Consider the following 24,230-nt stretch of genomic DNA (forward strand, 5'->3'; position numbering starts at 1 on the left):
TAGCGCGCGTCCCTGCGTCCTATACGCACTATAAGCCGAAAACACGTACTAGAAATATATGGAGGGGGTCCCTGGACGCACTAGATTTTAAAAGAGCGGGTCCTAGGACGCACTAAATTTCCTTTATCGTGCGTACCGTATAAATACCATTTTCAGACTGCAGTCGACACTTCGCAGTACACTTTACGTGACCACAATGTTTTACAAGTACACTGGGACTTTTCGGCTTTTGGACCCTTGGGACCCTCTAAAATACTGCAGTGGGGGTCCATGGAGACTCTAAAATTTAAAAGTAGGGGTCCCGGGACGCACTATAGGAGGGGCGTCCGAGGGGAGCCCTGTATACAGTTCTGGTTGGGGGTTGTAACTTTGTCACCACACACCAGGAACACCTTCAAATAAGCGTTTGAGCGCTCAGTTTGTCAAATTTAAAATGGCTGTATTTTTCATTGGTGTTTTCTGTAAGTGACACCGTCCGAGTTCCGCCTCTTTAGATTTCTGTCCTATGTTTGGTCCCATGGAGATACATATGTGTGACCACCCAAACAGCAGCATCATTCGGTTTGAGGGTTGTGTAGATAACACCTCACACGAGGAATGCCTCTGAATTAGCGTTTGGATGTTCGATTTTTCACATTTGAATGCTTGGTTGGGTAGTCTTTCAAGACGGTGCACATTCTGCCATAGACAGTGCGTTTGTTTAGGCTGTGTAACGCCTTTGTAACCCCTTACAGCTCTGAATCTGCAAGTTAAAAAACAAGTCGCGTAAGGCGAAATAACAACATTTAGTCAAGCTGTCGAACTCACAGAATGAAACTGAACGCAGTGCTTTTTTCACCAAGACCACATACTCGTAGTTTCGTCAGTCCACCGCTCGTGGCAAAGGCAGTGAAATCGACAAACCATGCAGAATAGTGCAGTAGTGGTCGCGCTGAGCATGATAACACGCTTTTCTGTATGTCTATTCTTTTTAGCTTAGTGAGTTTGTTTTTAATCCAAAAATATCATATCTATATGTTTTTGGAATCAGGGACCGACAAGGAATAAGATGAAATTGTTTTTAAATCGATTTCGGAAAATAATTTTTTTATCATAATTTTCTTATTTTTAATTTTCAGAGCTTGTTTGTAATCCAAATATAACATAATTATGTATATGTTTTTGGAATCAGAAAATGACAAAAAATATGATGAAATTATTTTTGGATCGTTTAAAATTTTGTTTTTAATTACAAGTTTCCGAATTTTAATGACCAAAGTCATTAATTAATTTTTAAGCCACCAAGCTGAAATGCAATACCAAAGTCCGGCCTTCGTCGAAGATTGCTTTGCCAAAATTTCAATCTATTTGATTGAAAAACAAGAGGCGAAGCCTTCAAGGCTCACGTAAGAAATAGACAATAGACAAACAGTAACACAAACTCAATCACTCCGTCACACATACACACACACACACACACACACACACACACACACACACACACACACACACACACACACACACACACACACACACACACACAGTAAGCATACGTGAAACTGTGCAAGAAAACGAGACACTAGATCTAGATCTGTCTGTCTGCATGTAGCCTACTTACAGGGACACGACTGCCAACTAGTCTCGGCCCGCTCAAGATAACAATGACCGAGACTTTCAGTAATTCCTTCGCGTGACGTCTAACCCTCTTACGCCATAATGTGACGTCTTCAAATGACGAAATGTTAAAGTTTCTACCACAGACATACACACGCACGCACGCACGCACATACGCACGCACGCACAGACAGACAAAGTTACGATCGCATAGGCTACACTTACGTGAGCCAATGAGGGTGTGACAGTGCCGCCTCAACTTTTACAAAAAGCCGGATATGACGTCATCAAAGGTATTTATCGAAAAAATGAAAAAAACGTCCGGGGATATCATTCCCAGGAACTCTCATGTCGACTTTCATAAAGATCGGTCCAGTAGTTTAGTCTGAATCGCTCTACACACACACACACACGCACAGACAGACACACATACACCACGACCCTCGTCTCGATTCCCCCTCTATGTTAAAAAAATTTAGTCAAAACTTGACTAAATGTAAAAAGAAGAAGTTATTTTATGTTATTGGATTATACGTTTTAGTTCTTGAATCCAACAGTTTTTATCTGCTTCGACGAATGCGTACCCATCAGAACTAAACTAAAATATGACGAAGAACGAAAACCTTGTCCTCAATACTCTTAAAGTCGCATAAGGTGTACTGTCTCTTTAACATGTGAAGTCGTGTCAAGCCACACGCGGCGCGTTCGCGGCTAAAGGTTCTTTAAATTGTCTCGTGACACCGGCGGTGCAGATTTACGGCAAACAATAACACCTTCTTATAGGTGCACGATGTAAAGTGAGACTTGTTGTCCCGAAATATGGGTTGCATGTTGGGTGTTTTTGTGTTTCCATAACCAACCGAACTCTGACATGGATTACAAGATCTCTTCAGTGCGTATTTGGTCGCGTGCCTGCGTGTACACACGAAGGGGGGTAACGTACTAACAGGGGGGAGATATTGAAAGGCCGCAAATAAAGCTGGGCCATTGGCATTGCCCTCTTTGCACCGCCCACCCGGCTTCAAGCTCCTTCTAAGCACCCCTTAAAGGCGCCGTCCTTCCCAAGTGCACGATCATGCCCACGGCCCCCACCCCCTCCACCCTCTCTCTCCGGGTCTGTCTGCGTTTGCTCATGGTAAAAGAGCATCCTTTTGATTAGCTACTCGTAGAAGAAACTAATCTTTATTGAAGGCTAACTCCGCCTCGCGGACACAGTTCCCCTCACCGTCTCAAATCTGGTCAGGTTTTTACATTGGATCAATTAAGACCATCAATCAACTTGGTCAGTGGAGGTCAGTGGAGGTCCTTCGTTGCTGCCCTACATCATCCTGACCTCAGGTCAAAATGAGTTCGGCTCATTCTCTCCCTGACAGGATGCCTTGAGTTTCCTTGTCTGACCGATTTGTTAATTTTTTTTAATCTTTTTTTTTAAACATATTTAGAGCTTTTTGTAATGTGTTATGGATGTAAGCAGATTCGCGATCGTCGATAATGATTTTTCATGGTGTTTTGTAATTTTTAAATTACAGAGAAATTTTAATTTTAGACAGTTTCAAGCGAGCTATTTTTCGCGGATGTATTTTACTGTGCAAACAACTCTAAATATGGCATAAGTGTCACGTGATAATCAACCGTTTGGTTTCGGCGGTCGCTGGAGCAGACGATTTTTTTGACAGTGATGCAACCATATATTACGGTCTCCTTCCGGCAGCAATCCCAAATTTCGACTTGTTTTGACCTTAGAACGATGTCTTTATCATAACTGTGAAGAACAGAACGGTGATCACTGTCGAAGTCGGCCAATCTGCAATCATTTTCGCTTCGCGAACACTGCTCGTGAACAACATATGGGAGATCACTCTGTATTCTGGTTTTGATAGATTCGCGTAGGACTGTCGCGTCCGCTAAGCCGGAGAGACAACTGGCGATAGTCGTGGAGCGAGGATTACTGATCAGAATGGCCCTACATGTTAAACCGGCATAACGGACAGTAAGTAAGTAATCAAATTGAACAGCCTACCGGGGTACTCTCTGTGCGCAGAGATATTTCATTTTGAAAAATAATTTCGTAAAAGGCACTGATGCCTTTTTCCGGAAATTAATTCATTAAAAAAATCCAACTCACCACAGTAGCAGAAAAATGCCCGCTCTGCGCAGCAATCAGCCATGGTATTGTTTTTTTTGGGTATTTGTCTGAGTAGAAGCAAACACTGTACATGAGGAAGACGTGGAACTTGCGAAGAAAATGCGAAAAAGTGTTTGTGGGTTATCGTCCCTAGTTACATGCTGGCGGCGAAAACAAAATGGCGGATCGCGTAGGTACCGATCGCGTGCGAGGTGGTGGTAAATTGTGCTCGGCTTTTTGTTGCAAGAACGCCCGTTACAAACAGAGCTGCTTCGGGAACACTTTCCACAAGTTCCCTAAAGAAGAAAAAAGGTGGGTTGTGCAGTGATTATTTCATCAGGTTTACCTTCTTCAGAATGAGAATGCAATGGCTCGAGTCAACTCACTCAGTAGACTACAGCGTCAGCGAGTACTCAACTGTGATCGAGTGTGAGTCAGCAGTCAGTACAAAACAACCCGTGGGCATATTTGCCGAATACTTTATCAAACCTTGCTTACGGGAAAACTACAGTACAAAAGTACATCACTCATCCGTTTTGCGTTCAGGCAGAGCGTTAGATTTAGACTGAAGATCTGATTTAGCTTTTTTTGTCTTTCCTTTTTGCTTAGTTTAACAATAACATTGTTGTTTTTATTGTCAAACTAGGTGCAGAATATGGATGCAATTCACAAGCGAGAGGACTTTGAAAAGCTGCAGCCAGCTGATGTTCAAGGTCTCAAGCTTTGTACTGATCACTTTGAGGCCAACCAGTAAAACAATCCTGCAGAGAGGATCACTTGTGTGGAATGCTGTCCCGACATTGTTTGCAGTGCCCAATCCACCACCGAAGGTTATTTATTTATTGGTTTTAGGTTTTTGCAAACCAAAGAAGCACACTATTAAATGCAGGTTGAGTAATGACAAGTTTGAGGCAGATAAGAATTGAAAAAAACAGCATTGTTCCCATCAAATAATGCCTGTTTGCATTTAGCGCAAAAAAATTATAAGGCCAACAAAAAAAAGTTACTTATTTTGGATCGACGTCTTGATTATGATGATATGATGAACTTATTTTGCAAAAAAACAGCCCCAAATGGCAAAAAAAAAGTATAGCGTCGGCGTCAACAACAAAAAAGTTGTATGTTTCTGGTCACCTGACCCTACCTATGTTTTTCCGACGACCCTAGACTTTTTTTTTTGCATTTTCAAAAATAAAAGGGGTATTCGAAAATCAATTGTTTTCCTGTTTTTCAACAAAATAAGTTAAAAAGATGGTTTAAAAAAAAAAGTTTAGAAAAAAAATCTGCACCTTTAGTCATGTTAGGCCACAAAAAAGTCTGTTTAAGGTAACATAGGCCCCCCAAAAATAGCGTCGGTAGGTCGGCTTTTTATTTTTGTATTTTAGCCATCTGAATATTTTAATTTTATTTTTTAATGCCCCCAAAAAGTCTAGGGCCGGTGGGAAAAAAATAGGGTCGGTCCGGATACCGTAAACAGATTATTTTTTGTTTTGCCTTACCAGAAACATACACTTTTTTTGTGTGGCCTAAGACCAATGCCATGAAATTGGGAGAATTGTTTCATTGTGACTGGGTGTTGGTTGTGAGTTTGTCAGTTAAAGAGCTGTGCATTTGCAGGTTGCTAGTGGGAGGAAGCCACCATCGCAAAGGGTAGCTACAAATGAAGCCAGCACCGACCTGTCGCCTGATGCACAAATTGTTCAACCAGGTAAGAGATTTTTAACCATGTAGAACACCCTGACATCAAAAAATGTTTAAACCCATCCATTACATAGTTGATAATTGCTGTATAGGGTGACGGGCGCTGTGGCGGGGTGGTAAGACGTCGGTCTATTAACTCGGAAGGTCGAGGGTTCGAATCCCGGTCGCGGCCGCCTGGTGGGTTAAGTGCGGAGATGTTTCCGATCTCCCAGGTCAACTTATGTGCAGACCTGCTAGTGACTTATCCCCCTTCATGTGTACACGCAAGCACAAGACCAAGTACGCACGAAAAAGATCCTGTAATCCATGTCAGAGTTCGGTGGGTTTTAGAAACACAAAAATACCCCGCATGCTTCCTCCGAAAGCGGCGTATGGCTGCCTAAATGGCGGGGTAAAAACGGTCATACACGTAAAATTCCACTTGTGCAAAAAAAATGAGTGCACGTGGGAGTTTCAGCCCACGAACGCAGAAGAAGAAGAAGAAGAAGAAGCTGTATAGGGCAGATGCATGGATGGATGAAATTGTACCTGTAGTTCCCACACGTAAAGATGGGAAACATATCCTGTTAGAGGCATGGTGTAACAAGAAACAATTAACTTTTTATTAAGTGGCTCTATTCCCAGCTCCCCCCCACCCCCCCCCCATTCCCCGTCGCGATATAAGCTTCGTGGTTGAAAACGACGTTAAACACCAAATAAAGAAAGAAAGAAAGAGGCATGGTGTGTGAGGAGTTTACCTGATACTGTTGTCCTAATCAATCAATCAATATGAAGCTTATATAGCGCGTATTCCGTGGGTACAGTTCTAATGGCCTCACCCATTCAGTACCAAACAAGGTCAATTCCATCATTGTTCCACATCGTATCCATAGTTGCTAATACACTTCATTTCTGGCCTGCCTTCCTACGCTATTGTTTATTTTCATTTTGTGATTTAATTACACGTGTTTTAATTTCTTCCAGGTTGTAACTTGTTATGGTTATGTTATTTTATGTGTGTTTTGTGTGTGTGTTTTCTTTTTTAGATGACATTCAGGCGATCCTGGAGGACATAGGATGTAAAGCATCAAAGTCGTCATCCTCCCCATCCCCTCGTGAAGCGGAACTTCGGCAGAAGGTCAACAAACTGAGGAGCAAGGTTTTCCGATTAGAAAAGAAAACGATGGAACCCCGTGTAAAACGAGCGAGTAAATTAGCCAAGCCTCCCAAGAAAGACTTTGTAATAGAACAGTTGTCTCATATATTATCAGGCGAGGCGAGCTATTTTGCCATTTATGCCTGTTACATATTTACCGTTTATCTGCTGCTGTGTCCAATCCTGGCAGAGACGGGAACGCATGTTACCAAGGAGCCGAAGGAGAGTCAATGAGATGAGAGAATGTGATTAACAATTGCCAACTCTCTCCGTACAAAGAGGGTCCAAAATTGTATCAAAATACAGATGGTAGGGAATTCAAAATAAAAAAAGACAATAAACAAAACATGTACTTCGGCTCATAGAGCCTTCTTTAATTTTTGACTCATTAAGTCCATGCTCCGAGAGTCCTTTTTTTAATTTTGAATTGCCTACCATCTATATTTTTATACATTTTCAAAAAGATTCAAGTCACCTTCCGTTATTCTTGAACTTGGCTATCCCAGCCTTACCTCAAGATTCGATATTCCTGTGATATTTTTGACGTAAAATCAATTTTTATTGTAAAACTCTTCGGCAAGAGGATTGGTCCAAGCAAACAAATAATAAACTTGTTTACAAAAACTGTATACATGTATTTTGTTAATACCCCAAAAATTGTATAGTATATACAAGATTTTTACTGATATTTCCGATCAATTGCCTATGGTTTTATTTACCTAAAAGATTCAAACGTCACACCTATGACTCATGGCTATTTTTAAGGGGGGAGTAGCATCCCTGGTGTGTTGTTTGTGATACATGTACCTTTTAGTCTGTTCACAGTAACATAGGCACACAAAAAGAGGGTCGGTAGGTCGGCTTTTCTTAATTTTTTTTTATAACCATCTTTTTAAATTATTTTGCAAAAAAACAGGAACAAAATTGATTTTTTTTCTTTCTTTTTCTCCAAATGCCAAAAAAAAAAGTCTAGGGTTGGCGGGGAAAAAATAGGGTTGGTCGGGATACCGTAAACAGACTATTTTGCTTTTTTGCCTAAGCAATGACTAACAAACTTTCTTTAGGGTCTGACATTGTATATACTATACAATTTTTGGGGTATTAACTAAATACATGTATACAGTTTTTGATTCCTTTTATACTTTTTCACAAATTAGCCCCCCCCCCCCCCCTTTTTTTGTAGTCTGCCCTGGGGGCGGGAGGTCTCCTAATTTCGGTTTCTAGGGTCACCTTATGCTTCCCCATGAGCTGAGAACTTAATTAAAATGGGCCTCGATTTTTTTATTTGTATTTTGTAATTGTGCCTTTGTCCAGTCACATGATTTCACTTTGTACTTAAAAACTTGGCACTGTCATCATTTATTGCTATTTATTGTTCAGTTGTTCAGTATTTATTGCTATTGGGCATCAGTTGTTCAGTTGCCCTCTTTCGAATGAGCCATGCATGCATTATGGATGTGTTTAGCGAATTGGGATACCCAAAGCAATGTAAAAAAAGAAACAATGTGAAGCAAACATATAGCACCAAATAAAATAACCGAATCAGAATGGAAACTTCTTCAGTGTATGTGTGTGTGTGTGTGTGTGTGTGTGTGTGTGTGTTTGCTGTTTTAAATACCGAAAATGTGAAAATAAAGCAAGTCACAGCATGAGAAAGATCGACTGTACTAGTCATGACAAAGCAGGAGACAGCCTGATCAGCATGTAGAAAAGGGGAATAACTCGTATTTAGCCATTCTCATTTCTAAGCATGCCCAATGAGGAAGTTATCCTTCTTCCCATTGTAGTTTCTTTGGTAGAAGGATACATTGGGTTAAACAACTTTTTATTCATAAACACACACATGATAATGCAACAACATGCTTACAAAGGAGCACAACAAGTTGACAACTCATAATATTAAGTGCTCACATAATCATACCTGTTATTACATGGCGGGGATATGATTAACAAAATATGGCGACAAAACAAGATGCACACAAGTAGGAGAATAGGAATGAAAAATTGGTACATATTGAACAGACACAAAGAGAGGAGTGAATAATAGAAATCAACAAAAACAAAACAAGAGAAAAACAATCAAGGAAATACTTGATTTTTATATCGAACACGATCTGTGTCTATAACACACCCCCCCCCCCCCAAAAAAAAGAAGCAAAAACCCAACGGCAACAACAACCCAACGGCAACAACACAACATAATATCAAGAACAAGTTGGGCCCCAAGTAATGTTAATAAAAAATATCGAACAAAGGTGTCCCAAAGCGGTTTGATTTCTAAATAAAGCTTTGGACAACGAGAAAAATAGCACTATTATCAAATATGGAAATGTTCAAATCACCTTTCAACAGTGTGTCAATATTGACACATTCCGGAGATATTGTACTGATTGTTGCGGTTCTTACATCATCAAACAGGGGACAAGTAAGGTTGCACACTTTCAGCAAAATAACCACAAAAACATTCTGGGTTGTCTACTAGGTGGCGATTAAACATATGTTTTGAATCACTCATTCCAAGTCTCCACCTGCAATGCAAAACTCTTGTTTTACGATTTTGGGAATAGTAATATGGTGGAATTGAAATATCAGAAGCTGCTAAATGTCGCTCACTCAAACCAACAGAATCACATTGTTGCAAATTTTTAGGCAATTTATTCCTCTGTGTCTACCCGATATTTTCCTCAGTCCGGACAACCATGATAGGAATAATGATGATTCGTACACTATAAGGCTGGCGAACCATACATGACTCGGGTTGGAAATGTTTGACCAGGGTGACTGTTGCCGTTTTGAAAAGAATCTACAAAAATAATGATCGTTGAAATGAGGTGTACCTAATGTAGAGCTTCCGTGCGAGGTTTTTCAAGGAATAACTTACACTCTAAATAAGAAAGCCGGCTCCAGTGTAAACAGAAACTGAAAAGAGCCCAGGCCGCTGTCTGGCCGCCATACTCAGACCGTCATTGACCGGTGTGACACCGTCATCTTGGCCCCGCCGTCATATTACGATTCTCGGCCTCGTTGATCTTGTATAAACTCCACACTGAACAAAAAAACACCCTTCGATAGTACTGATGAGCGACCTTGGGTACCTTACATTCATAGGGCCAAATTTGTCCAACAAATTTTTTTGTATTTAACTAAGAAATTTGATTCATCCTAAAATGTTTCCCTTCTCACTCAAGTGACGTAACCACTCGGTGCACGTTTAAAAATGACTCGAGGCAGGTAGAAAAAAAAAGTTGGTACGCATACCGTGCAGGAAGGCCTGCGGGTCTAGTAATTCGTAGGGTGGTTAGGCCAAAAAAAAATAGTCTGTTTACGGTAACCCGACCGACCCTATTTTTTTCGCGCGACCCTAGACTTTTTTTTTTGGCATTTGGGAAAAAAAAAAAATTGCAAAATAACGTAAAAATATGGTTTTTTGAAAAAAAAAAACCCCGACCTACCGACCCTATTTTTTGGGCCTATGTTACCGTAAACAGACCTATTTTTTTTTTGCCTTACTGATATTTCTATGATAGAACCTGACAGCCGGACCTCGCATTTCACTTAGTGGAAGCACAGGCTTTTATATATACAACGTTCAGGATTCAGGTAAACACACGGGTGTGGATGGTGTAAATTTAGTCCACTCATTTTCTTTAAAAAAGATACAAATATTTTGTGCATTTTGTTATCATATTGAGAGTAAATAGACATGTTTAATGTTTTTGTTAAAACATTTTACATTTTAATCTTAAAATATGTAAAAAAAAGAAAGAAAAGAAAAAAAGAAAGGGAGTTCACAAAAGAACAAGCTGATAGTTTGCGAAGTGTTTACGTTATTTTGAAGGCTCTTACTGCCAAAAACGGAGTTTCCCGCTCTTACCATTACCACCAAACTCGCGCGATGTGAGTAATCGTTGTACGCAGTAAATTTTAGAGGCGTGCGACTAAAGGGAAGTGAATCTGTAAATGCACACACCAACGACATGATAAACATTACTGCCCCTTAAGAATAGATCTAGTCATGCACACACGCACGCTTACGTACACTACTTTTATTTGCACAAATACACCCGCATCCAACCAAGCAAGCTTGCACGCACGCACACACACACACACAACCACGCACACACACACACGCACACACGCGCGCGCACACACACACACAGTGACACACACATGCACGCACGCCCCGGCGCGGCACACACACACACACACACACACACACACACACACACACACACGCACCGTACGCAGGCACGCACGCGCATACACACACACGCACGTACGCACTGACGCGCACTCACACACACACACTCGAACACACACACACTGCACACACACACTCGAACACACACACACACACACTCGAACACAGACACACACACATACACACACACACACACACACACACACACACACACACACACACACACACACACACACACACTCGAACACAATCACACGAACACACACACGAACACACACGCACACCGGCACACACACACAAACACACACAAACACACACACACTCACACACACACACACACACACACACAGACACACACACACACACACAACCACGCACACACACACACGCACAAACACACACACACACACACACACACACACAGACACACACACACACACAACCACGCACACACACACACACGCACAAACACACACACACACACACACACACACAACCACGCACACACACACACACGCACAAACACACACACACACACACACACACAGTTCTCTTTCATGCACACATAGAAATACATATCATGATTTGTAATCAGTAACAAGAATGTTGTTTTCATTGTTTTCTCTCTCTCTCTCTCTCTCTCTCTCTCTCTCTCTCTCTCTCTCTCTCTCCACTCATACACATTCAACTCCCACACCCTCACTCACACACATGAATATATACTTGCACAATTTCACATTTCCAGAGCTAAAGCTTGTAAACCCATTTTCTCAAAAACTATTGGGTGGACTGAAATTAAAGTACATGTATGTGTGATGGGTTCTTTATTTTCAACTTTGCCATACAATTTGAGGTACACCATCGCCTGGTTTCATGGCCTTGAAAAGGAATGCTACAGGCCAAAAATGGTTTTACCTGAAAGAAGCGCGCAGTGCCAGTGGCGAAGCCACAAGCCTGAGCCTGCAAAGCAGGCGAGCCAACTAGGGGGGTCCGGAATCCCCCCCCCGGAATTTTTTTCAAAAAACGGTTAAAATCTGTGCAATCTGGTGCATTTTGGGCATCATTTTCAGGGCTGTAATAGTGTTGTGATCTTGTTAAAAATCCCATTTTAGCCTCCCCCCCACCACCATTCAACACACCTTCAAACTGATGAAAACAACACTACTGTGCGCTGGCTTCATTGAGACCGGCGCCCGGTCGCGTTGCGCGATATTCACATGGATCGTTTTTGCGGAAATTTTTCAACTTCACCGGAATAAATTTGACTTTACCGGATTTTAGAAACGGCTTTATCGGATTTCCGGCAATTACCGGAAAAGTAGCATGCCTGACAAAATCCCCAACAAACATGACTTTGATCGTCTTTGACATGAGGATCAAGTGACCCAAACTGGCACGTCTCCCCGCCATTGTTTCTGAATTTAACCCATTGTTGATATTAAAGTTTACAGGCGCTAAAATAAATCCAAGCTTAATGCAAAGAAGTGACAATTAGAATCTATGCCAAGCGTGTCCACGTAACGTTGCTGGGATGAAAAACACATTTCTAGTTTCGGTTTTGGCTACACGCAGACTCGATGAGTCGATCTCGAACCAGTCGAGGTCACACTGAGCGAGTGACAGCCGGACGTGGCAATGTCGACAATGTCAATGATTTCACTCAAACTCAAAGATCTTGAACAAATTTCAAGATCTTTGCCTACATTCAGAACAGTCATAGAGCAACATAGACTCAACATACCTTGATATTTCGTCTTCGGAAAGACCGACCCGTAGCCTGACCTTTCCACCAAGGAAGGCATTCTCGCCGCCTGCTTTGGTCTGGCTTGAATCCACAAAATATAACAGAAGTTCGATGACAGTACCGCTGCCCGCCATTTTTGATCTTCGAATTCGAATTTGACTGAATGCACGAAGCCTTTCCATTGGATGAAGTTTGGCAGACTTTTGCAATTTGCCTTCTGATTGGATCTCTTTTTTTGTGTGATTGGTTCTCTTAAAGGGAAGCAATCGCTGTCAAAATCATATTTCTGAATGTGTTGTTGCTTCCCCTTCAATCGGGATTGGCTCCTTGACGAATAGAGGATCATAGAGTGATACAGCTGTGAAAAATGTACGTTGAAAATAAAATGCTTTGCAATAATGCCCATCACGATCACGAAAACAAATGACGATCACGATCACGAGACTTGATTTTTTAGTCATCACGGATCACGGGCAAAGTCGATCCCATCACGATCACAGACATGGACATTTCGGCAATCACGGTCACAGAAAGGTCAAAAAACGCCAATCACGATCACGATTTTAAAGCCTTTGGGGCCCTCACCTTCCTCAACTTTCGTTCAACCCTTACTGAGATTGTCGTATGTATAACCTGTCCGACTACCGTGAATATGTCACAGGAGCTTGTATCAATAGTGTCGTCTATCCGGGACTGGTTAAGAATAGTGTCGTACCCTGTAATTTTCTACTGTAGAAAGGCTACATGTGTATCACCACAGTCAAAATTGCCTCGACCACCACCAGGGCCGGACTAGGCGAAGAGGAGGGGGGGGGGTTGCCAGTGGTGGCCCAGGGGGATGTCCCCTCTGGCGGCAGGGGCGGATCAGTTCATTTTATGACTGGTTTTTTTCAAAAGTATATTGTGAAGATATGGGTGTGAAGGCGCGAAGCGCCGAGCCGACGGCGCGAAGCGCCGAGCTTGCTAGGGGGGTCCGGGGGGCATGCCCCCCGGAAAATTTTGAAAAAAAGGATGCAAAATGGTGCAATCTGGTGCATTCTGAGGATGATCATTACCAGTTTCAGGCAGCAGATTCTGTCACTGATTAATACCCCAAAAATTGAAACTCAATGTAAAATAAAGAAATGCACACCTCATTCAATATTTTTATTTTTTGGCTGGGGGGGGGGGGGGGGGTCCGGAAACCCTAGAACCCACCCCCCCCCCTCGTTGTGGGGGTCAGGGGGCGAAGCCACCTGAAGCTGACGGGTAGGTCATATTCTGAGATAGGAAAATGGTCGCTCCTTGCATGAAACGGCATAAAATAAGCAATAATAAAAAAAAAAAATTAAATAAGTAAGGTACATGTTTAGGCTAGGGGGGGGGGTTGCGCAACCCCCATAACCCCCCCGGTAGTCCGGCCCTGACCACCTCTGGATACCCGTCGACCACCTGCCCAATATAATTAACCTTTCCATAGCAACCACCTGTCTAAAACAACCGCGTTTCAGTAGTTGGTCCTCAAAGTAGTCGTTACAGACAGGTTCGAACTATAGCCAGAGACAGTAGAGTACACAGCTCTGTGTATTCTACGGTCTCTGCGAAAGAACAGTGGAGAGTTATAGGGTACTATACTTTCATTGACACTTTGATACAAGCTCCTGCAGGATAAGACTATTTTCTTTGCAGTCAGTCAAGACGTCGTGAATCTAAACATTCCATCGCCGGTCTTTTCAGTGTTTTGATGCCCCGGGCAGATAAGAATGACTGACGATGGGTGGCCATTGCTGTCAAAGTATGAAAGACCATCCAGGGGTCGGGCTATAAACTGGGTCATTGTTAGTATTAAATGTGTCCACGCTTTGGTGTCGTCTGCCACAGTCTCGCAAAACTTGCTTAAATTCGACTCCACATAGATAAACTGTAGAACGTAATGTAGCGGAATTGTAGAAACTGTGTTGTTAGAGCCCGCTGTGAAAGAAATTTCATTGCCTTTTCAGTTACGACAGTGAAAGAAATCCATGCGCGGAACCTACGCAGAATTCTTCATCTGAAATCATTCCGCCTTTACTTGATCGATCCCTATTGTGAACGGGTCGCGAGAAAAAGTGAACTCGTTTTCCAACCAATTCAATGGGCGAAGGGGGGTAACTTCGAGGTCATCGACTTGCTGCGCTTAGCAGACGACGTTTTTATTTTGGGTCACCCACCGGCACATCTGTGCACGCATCGAGTGTGGAAATTACAATGAATTCACTACGGACTGACTATCTGCATCACTGATAAATCTTCTAGTCGTTTGTCAAAGAACAATCGTGGAAGACAGAAACATGTGAGTTGGAGTGACATGGAATTTGACATTTTCGATTCAGTCTTTTGGGCGTGTTCACTTTTCTTCAGAGTGACAGAAAAATGCGCGGGGACGGTGTAGTATTATAATCTCCCCCCCACGCATGGACCAAGATTTCCTCCTGAGCAGAAGGCAAACATCGAGAAAAAAAAAGAATCATATATCTCGTGTGTGATACACTTGAAGTGTCCGAGCTTCGTCTGGATGTAGCTGTGTGTTTACTTTCAGCTCGTTTTGTGTTCTATGCATACACGTCTCCTTTGCTGGCGTGAATTCTGTGTTATCTTCTTTTTATTACTTACAATGTGGTGTACGCATACATTTTCTGTACAGGTGTGAATTCCGTGCTGTACTCTTTCTCTTCGTTTTGTACAACGTGTCACGTATAGATAAATCGCATGTGTATTCTGTCTAGTTTTCTGTCTGTATTGTGTTGACAAAGGAGCGGGGATTTTGGAGGGCCCCAAAGGGTTTAAAATCGTGATCGTGATTGGCGATTTTTGACCTTTCTGTGACCGTGATTGCCGAAATTTCCATTTTTGTGATCGTGATGGGACTTTGCCCGTGATCCGTGATGACAAAAAAGTCAAGTCTCGTGATCGTGATCGTCATTTGTTTTCGTGATCGTGATGGGCATTATTGCAAAGCATTTTATTTTCAACGTACATTTTTCACAGCTGTATCACTCTATGATCCTCTATTCGTCAAGGTGTTCGTGATCGTGAAAACAAAAATCAAGGTAACTGTGATCGTGAAAGCTAAAAATTTCCCTTCCCGTGATCGTGATGATACCCCCCCCTTTGGGGCCCTCATTTTGTTTGTGTGCGTTTTATTTTGAGGCAGTGTGACGGTTCCTGGCACATATGCAGTTTTACAGAGGTAGGCGTTTAGTGCATTGTACCGATGTGTCTTTATGAAAATGAAAAGTCAAGACTCAACTGACGGCTTTCAGGGTTAGCCGTGTAGACCTCATCTCTTTAGGCCAAAAATTTTTTTTTTCTGTTTCTGGTAACATGGCTAAAAAAAATAGGGTCGGTAGGTAGGGATTTTTTTTGTGTTTTTTGTGTTTTTTGTTTTTTACCCCAAATGTAGACCAATAAAACTAACTTTAAAAATCGCGCAAAGAGACTGGATTCACTATACATAGAGACAAGACACTCAACACATTTACAAATCGTCAGCGGACTTTCGTTTTCACACGTTTTTGTTGTTCATTTTCTCACCCTGTCCTTTACCACCAAAAACAACAAAAAAAATTTTGAGTTTGGAAAAAAAAAGTTTAGGGTCGGCGCCGAAATTTAGGGTCGGTCGGGTGACCAGAAACAGACAAATTTTTTTTTGGCCTTATCTACAGCTTTCGTGGGTACGGTGACTGTAGGCAAACCAGTCTTACTTGTATTCTTTATTTTCCATTTCAAAATTCTAAAAAAAAAGAAGAAAAAGACTGAGAGAGAAACAAGACTGCTTACGCCTACTATCTGGCTTTTCAAACATCTTCAATCACTAAATATTAGCCGTATTTGCAAACACAGCTGGAAAAAGGGATCCACCACTGATCGAACCAACACATTGTAAACAAGGTTAGACAAAAACAGCTTTTAATTCGTTAGCATTCATTGGGTCCCACTTTGTGAAGTTCTCCTCCCCCCCCCTCCCAAGGTTTCTTTCTTTCTGTGCAGCCTCAAAAGATTTGTGTCACAAAACAGTGCATTGACGAAATACGGGCGGACATAGAGCAAACAAGAAGTACCTTACGAATGTTAGTGCAACGAAGGGTGATTTAACAGGATCCTGGATGTAAACCTATTAAGGCTTTCAAGCGGGTAGCTGTATAGTGACTTTCCATGGAGGAGAATGCCTGCTAGTTTTGAATCCATCCGACCCCATAGACACTCTGTGCTGTCAATGTGACGATTTCATTCTGGGTAAAAGTGGATTCGCTGCGTACTGAGCAAGTGATTTAAAGTGTGCAAGGGTAGGTTCATGTCTGTTACAAAAATCATAGTGACTTTCCATGGAGGAGTATACCTGCTAGCTTAGAATCCAACGGACCGCATAGATACTCTGTGCTTAGGGGTTAACATCTGAAGTTAAAGGTGGCAAAAGATGTGATAAGTAATGAGGGCATTTGCCATACCATCTTGTATTATAAAATCAGTTTGTGTCTGCTCCGTCTTTCTTTTAGGTTACAAAAATCCGCTTTCTTTATACTGTGCTTTCAATGTGACGGTTTTATTCTGGGTACAAGTGGCTTTGCTGAGTACTGAACATGTGATTCAAAGTGTGCAAAGGTAGGTTCATGTCTGTTACAAAAATCATAATGACTTTCCATGGAGAAGTATACCTGCTGGCTTAGAATCCAACGGACCGCATAGATACTCTGTGCTTTGAATGTGACGGTTTTATTCTGGGTACAAGTGGCTTCGCTGAGTACTGAACATGTTATTCAAAGTGTGCAAGGACAGATTCATGTCTTTTACGAAAGCTCAACTCAAGGCCCGAAGTTACCACTGGGGTCTCAGTTGGAAAATGTTCCGGTGAAAATGTGCATCACTTCACGGTGATCACAGCAGAAATCCGACACAGATAGAATGCTCACATTCCTAAGTCAAGAAGGCACGGGGGAAAAAAGGTTATCGATTGGAACATTTCATCGTAGACGAACCGTAACATTTACCACTACGTCAACATAGTGGTCTTTGAAATGGACTGGGAAAAATTATAATGAGATAATGAACAGAACATAAACTTAACTCAGGTATGTGTATAGTATTTTCTGTGTCAAGATGACGGGAGTCAAAGCCGTAATGCAAAAGTTCACTTCAAAGGCCACAAGCTCGACGTACTGGTGAATGTTTTGCTTTGTCTATATTAAAACTTGTCCTTAACTAGAATATCTTGATTTTCTTCACAGGAGCATATTTTTCTTTAGCTGAAGCCTCTTGGTGCAGAGGCATGGTGGACGTGGGTATCCTCTGAAACAAACAAGTTTGACAAGGTGTGGGTCTTCCTAAAAAAAAAAAAAAAAAAAAAAATGTTGAATACTAATTCACATCTAAAGCAAAGACGAAGACCAGAGATGCAATCAAAGATGCACAGCAACAGTGAACACTGCGTATTGGAAACACATTTCTAAAGCAAGAATTCTGCAAGCGAAGTAGTGTACAGCCGGAGTTACGCTGAAAGCATACACAATGTCCGAACACAAAGAAGCCCTTACTCGACGGGCGTCCTTGAACTACACAGACCAAGGCTGGGTGGACATTCAGAGGACGACCTTCAAAAACTGGGTCAATGAACAGCTGCGCCCTCTAGGACTGGACGTGGAGGACCTTCGCACGGATTTCACGGATGGGGTCAACCTCGTGACCTTGGTGGAGGCCTTGACCGGTCGTCCGGTAACGGGGGCAGTCTCCAAACCAGCCAATCAGTACCAGAAAATACAAAACATCACCGTCGCCTTGGATACTGTTGCCAAGGACGGCGTCAAGATCATCAACATAGGTACGTAAGTTGTCACTTTGTGTTGATGTGTACAGCGTTTGGTCCTCCCCCCCCCCCACCTTGTACACATTTTGTAACTATCAGACCAAAAATCTTCCACATTTACAAAGCATCTGAGACATGGGATGTCACACTCTGAAGGCCAACGTAGTAGCACCCAGCGTAAAAGTTAGATCTTATATATTCGCAGTAGTTACCTTTGCAGGGCTTATTTATGCGTCCATTCAAGGTGCAACTGTTTTGTTTCAATGTCTGCTTTGAAAGTTTTGTAAATCGTGAATTGGTATTAGTTATTTGACTATTGGTCATCAAGTCTTGTCTATAATTGACAACCACCGAAAGGTCTGTACTTAAAAATAAAATGAAAGCGTGGTGCTTTGGTTAACCAAATGAAAAAATGGTTATGTCGCGTTTCTTGAATTTGTCCCCTGAACATTCAGTCCGCCTTGATTCCATATCAAAGTATGTGGATACATTCTGATCGCACCATCTCATATCCGTCGGTGTGTGTGTGTGTGCCCGCGCGGGTGAATGATTGCGTGAGTGCGAGCGTGCGAGCGTGTGTACCAGTGTCTGTGTCCATGTTGTATTATCAGAGCATCTTTTCGAGGTATACCACAACACAGACAGACAGTCAAATTCAGAGCATGCATAGAATTTAGGAAACGAACTATCACTCATTCCTTTTTGTCAGTTTATGTGTTTAACACAGGCTGAGAATGTGAGTGCGCTCTGTTCCTTCGTCCTGTTAATGTCATGTACGTGGTGAAGCGATATCTCCGGGAGGCAACCCTTTAACTGCCTTTCACGTTCAGTCGCTACCTACCAGGCGTATAACACTGAATGACAAGATGTAAACACAACACAAGGAGATACCAAACCACCGTGACAAAGTAGAAACAGGTCTACCGAAACGGCTGTTGATTGACTATAAAGATAACCTTCTGTTTTGCCTGTCTACCTATCGTTCCTTCTCTTTCTGTTGAAATTTACAATGATGAAACACGCACGCACACACACACACACACACACACACACACACGCACACACACACACACACACACACACACACACACACACACACACACTGAAGCCATCATGTTCATGATATTGGCGTAAATGTCATTATCATCTACATGTACCTATTCATTTTACCTATGCGGACCCTTGAGTTAAATAACTCAATTCTGACATCACACAGAGGGGAAGCTGATCCTGGCCCTGATCTGGCTGTTAGTGCTCAAGTACCACCCATCTCCCAACCCCACCCCGACACATACACTTACATTCAATATTTTTGCACAGTTTCGTTATTATCGTCTTCATCTACATTATGTCTTTTACATATATATGCAGACAATTTCGACATCACAGAGATGTTAAGCTGATCCTAGCTGTTAGTGCTGAGTACCACCCCACCCCGACCCCGGCAGATACATTTACATTGAGGTTATATACACAGTATCATTGTTATTATTGTCATCTATACTGAACGGCAAAAGTTAGGGACCGCCCTTGAAAAAACCAGCTGACTTCATCTGTGCCAAACTCCTTGTTCCTAAGTTTATAAAACCAAATGGCTGTCAGGCCGTACACACCAGTGGGTGAGCAATGCTGTGTTAGCAGGAAACTTGCTCGGGATCCACGGAGGCCTGGTTAGGGCACGAGACAGAAACTGCCAAACTGCAAAAAGTGGACCATTTTTACGCTGGCACGTGGGCAAGCCTGGGCGGGAAAGATGAAAAATTAGGAGGGATGTGTTGAGAGTGAACTGTTGTCACCAGTTAGGCTTTATAGCCCCGCGATTTTCCGCTAGCCACCATCTTCTCACTATGCCTCCCAGACGAAAGGTGACCACCTTCAACAAAGCTCGGGCCATCGCATGGCTGCAAGACGGCGTAAGCAAGCGAGAAGTGGGCAGACGACTTGGAGTGTCCCATTCTGTCGTGGTCAGGCTGCATCAGAAGTTCCAGGCCACCAACAGCGTTCTGGAGAGGCCCAGGTCAGGACGGCCTTGTTTTTTCAAGGGCGGTCCCTAACTTTTGCCGTTCAGTATACTTTAGTGTTTTATCTGGCTGTTATTGCTCAAGTACCACCCATCTCTTCCCTGACACATACACATACATTGAATTTCTATACGCTTTGCCATTGCTCTTGTCGTCATTTACCTGCTTGATTTACCTGTGCAGATAGTTCCTTCATCACACACATACATTGAATTTATTAACACATTGCCATTGCTATTTTCAATAGCATCTACATATAAAATGTACCTGTGCAGATAACTCCGACGTCAAAGAGAGGGAAAGCTGATCCTGGCTGTTAGTGCTCAAGTTTACACAAACACACATACGTTGAATTTATATTCACATTGCTATTGCTATTGTCCCCAATTACTTTAATATTTTTCACCTGTGCAGACTAGATAGTTCCGACAATCACAGCGGGCAACATGAAGTTGATCCTGGCCATGATCTGGCCGTTAGAGCTCAATAACTACCCTAACCCCCACCCCGACACAAACACTTGCATTGACTGTATCGGCACATTATCATTTTATTGTCATCATCATGCATCTACCAGGGCTCCCCACGAACGCTCGTCCTAGAGGGTCCCAGGACCCCCACTTTTAATGTTTAGAGGGTCCATGGACCCCCTTAGCAGAGTTTTAGAGGGTCCATGGACCCCCTTAGCAGAGTTTTAGAGGGTCCATGGACCCCCTTAGCAGAGTTTTAGAGGGTCCATGGACCCCCTTAGCAGAGTTTTAGAGGGTCCATGGACCCCCTTAGCAGAGTTTTAGAGGGTCCATGGACCCCCTTAGCAGAGTTTTAGAGGGTCCATGGACCCCCTTAGCAGAGTTTTAGAGGGTCCATGGACCCCCTTAGCAGAGTTTTAGAGGGTCCATGGACCCCCTTAGCAGAGTTTTAGAGGGGCCATGGACCCCCTTTAGCAGAGTTTTAGAGGGTCCATGGACCCCCTTAGCAGAGTTTTAGAGGGTCCATGGACCCCCTTAGCAGAGTTTTAGAGGGTCCATGGACCCCCTTAGCAGAGTTTTAGAGGGTCCCAAGAGTCCCGGGTCCCCAAACCCCCTATTTACATACAACGCATTGTGATCGCGAATAATATGATATGAACTAGGTTTTTTTTAATTACCAGATAATTCAAGGAGGACACTTCAACTATTCCAAGTCAAATGCAACACACACGAACACTTTGTTCCCGCGTGAAAAATGGGATAATTTGTGTTTGCACTTTGACTGTGCTGACGACTAAAGTCTGAAAAGAGTATACGGGACGCACGACAGAGGAAATTGAGTGCGTCCCGGGACCCGCTCTTTGTAGGTTTAGTGCGTCCCAGGACCCGCTCTTTGTAGGTTTAGTGCGTCCCGGGACCCGCTCTTTGTAGGTTTAGTGCGTTCCGGGACCCGCTCTTTGTAGGTTTAGTGCGTCCCGGGACCCGCTCTTTGTAGGTTTAGTGCGTCCCGGGACCCGCTCTTTGTAGGTTTAGTGCGTCCCGGGACCCGCTCTTTGTAGGTTTAGTGCGTCCCGGGACCCGCTCTTTGTAGGTTTAGTGCGTCCCGGGACCCGCTCTTTGTAGGTTTAGTGCGTCCCGGGACCCGCTCTTTGTAGGTTTAGTGCGTCCCAGGACCCCCTCCATGAATTTCTACTACGTGATATCGTCTTCTAGTGCGTATACGACGCAGGGAATATATCTATGGGGAACCCTGCATCTACCTTTATGTTTCATCTGTACAGACAGCTCCGACACCATCGAGAGAAACATGAAGCTGATTCTGGCCCTGATCTGGCTGTTAGAGCTTGAGTACCTCCCCACCCCCACCCCGACACATACACTTAAATTGAATATATATGCACAGTATCATTGTTATTGTCGTCATCTACCTGTGTCAACATGAAGTTGATCCTGGCCCTGATCTGACTGTTGGTGCTCAAGTACAAACACATACTATACGTTGAATTTGTATGCACAGTATCATTGTTATTGCCGTCATCTACCTGTGTCAACATGAAGTTGATCCTGGCCCTGATCTGACTGTTGGTGCTCAAGTACAAACACATACTATACGTTGAATTTGTATGCACAGTATCATTGTTATTGCCGTCATCTACCTGTGTCAACATGAAGTTGATCCTGGCCCTGATCTGACTGTTGGTGCTCAAGTACAAACACATACTATACGTTGAATGTGTATGCACAGTATCATTGTTATTGTCGTCATCTACCTGTGTATTTTTCCGACATCACAGAGAGGGGAAGCAGTTCCTGACCCTGATTGGCTGTTAGTGCTCAAATACTTGCAATGACTATGAAAAGTCCTACGGACACACAAGGCTAATCCTATTAAGGACTAGCCTGAGGAATATGATACAACAAATACACACACATAAATTGAATTTATATACACATTATCATTGCAATGGTCGCCATAGATCTACTTGTGTATTTTACCTGTGCAGACAGTTCCGACATCACAGAAGGCAACATGAAGCTGATCCTGGCCCTGATCTGGCTCTTAGTGCTCAAGTACCAGGGGGGACTAGGGGCGGCCCAACACAGACGCTGGATGTTGGCATGGTTACGGTCAGTCCTGCCAGACTGCACCATCAACAACCTCACCACCGACTGGAACGACGGAGTCTTGCTACAGTGAGTACGGAAATGTGTGTGTGTGTGTGTGTGTGTGTGTGTGTGTGTGTGTGTGTGTGTGTATGTGTGTGTATGTGTGTGTGTGTGTGTGTGCGTGCGTGCGTGGGTGTGTATGTGTATGTGTGTGTGTGTGCGTGCGTGCGTGCGTGTGTGTGTGTGTGTGTGTGTGTGTGTGTGTGTGTGTGTGTGTGTGGACGCGTGTGCATATCTCTGCGTGTGTGTTTGTGTGGGACAGGGAGGGAGAGAGTCTGTCTGTTTATTGGTCGGTCTGTCCGTCTCGGTCTCCCTCGGTCTCTCTCGATCTGTATGTCTGTCTGTCTGTCTCCGTTTCTGTCTCTGTCTCCCTCTCTCTCTCTCTCTCTCTCTCTCTCTCTCTCTCTCTCTCTCTCTCTCTCTCTCTCTCTCTCTCTCTCTCTCTCCCCCGAACTGCGTACGAACCATACATTACGCGAGTTATTTTTTTCTAATTCCTTAGTATCAATCTGAGTTGTAAAGAACAGCTTTACAGCCACCATTATCACATACAGTATAACAGGTATCCTCTTCATCCGCCGTACCATTACTATTCACATTTATTCATTCATATTATTTATCCTCCATATGTTCCTCTTCTGTTGCCTCTTCCTCCTTCCTTCTCCTCATCCTCCCTCGTCTTCCTTCCTGTAATCAATCATCACATTTATCATTATCACGATAGGCCGTACCCCGCTGTGTTAATTGGGTATCACCATGAACTTCCAATGACCATATTGCGTGTTTCAGTGCACTTCTGGAATTCTGCAAGCCGGGAGTCGCACCCGACTGGCGTCAACTCGACAATGAGGACAAGTAAGATTGATTTTCCTCTCATTTTTTTCTCTTTGATTATTTTTGCAGCTTTTCATTGGCTACAAATTACGAGCTATTTTCAGAGAGAAAATCAGTACCGGATGTTAACTGAATTCATACATATTTTGTTCCGGGTCGGTTGGTTAGACGCTAGTTTGTTTTTGCTTCCTTCGTTCGTTGGTGATATTGGAGAATTGCGAAAGATTGGTTATTGTGATTATTGTAGGAATTATTTTTGCAATCTTTCTTTTTTTGGAATACAAGTAACGAGCTATTTTGGAGAGTAATAATAATAATAATAAGAACATTTATATAGCGCTAAATCAAAAACTTTCGTTAAAAAGGCTTGCTCCAAGCGCTTGACATCTAAACTAAAACGTCATTCACACTCTTTGCAATGA

General features: G+C 42.9%; 1 protein-coding gene and 1 long non-coding RNA gene across 8 annotated transcripts in view; both read left to right on the forward strand.

Annotated features, from left to right (window-relative positions):
- The first annotated feature begins 3,802 nt into the window (after nucleotides 1-3,802).
- On the forward strand, nucleotides 3,803-8,344 carry LOC138945626 (uncharacterized). Its single transcript, XR_011449055.1, has 3 exons — nucleotides 3,803-4,548; nucleotides 5,336-5,426; nucleotides 6,445-8,344. It is a non-coding gene; the product is annotated as an uncharacterized lncRNA (long non-coding RNA).
- Nucleotides 8,345-14,676: 6,332 nt separating this feature from the next.
- LOC138945627 (filamin-A-like) overlaps nucleotides 14,677-24,230 on the forward strand; it is an 89,404-nt gene continuing 79,850 nt past the window's right edge. For 3 of the 7 annotated variants that reach the window (XM_070317093.1, XM_070317098.1, XM_070317099.1), the window contains exons 1-4: nucleotides 15,031-15,161; nucleotides 17,743-18,332; nucleotides 22,812-23,001; nucleotides 23,764-23,829. In XM_070317093.1, the coding sequence (XP_070173194.1) occupies nucleotides 18,023-18,332; nucleotides 22,812-23,001; nucleotides 23,764-23,829 (566 nt within the window). In that variant the 5' untranslated portion in view covers nucleotides 15,031-15,161; nucleotides 17,743-18,022. Of the gene's footprint in view, nucleotides 15,162-16,652; nucleotides 16,804-17,328; nucleotides 18,333-22,811; nucleotides 23,002-23,763; nucleotides 23,830-24,230 lie in introns of those variants that run through there. The other 4 variants (XM_070317097.1, XM_070317094.1, XM_070317096.1 and 1 more) reach the window with 4 other exon arrangements.

This window comes from Littorina saxatilis, linkage group LG13, assembly GCF_037325665.1.
Source record: "Littorina saxatilis isolate snail1 linkage group LG13, US_GU_Lsax_2.0, whole genome shotgun sequence".
NCBI classification, from domain to species: domain Eukaryota; kingdom Metazoa; phylum Mollusca; class Gastropoda; order Littorinimorpha; family Littorinidae; genus Littorina; species Littorina saxatilis.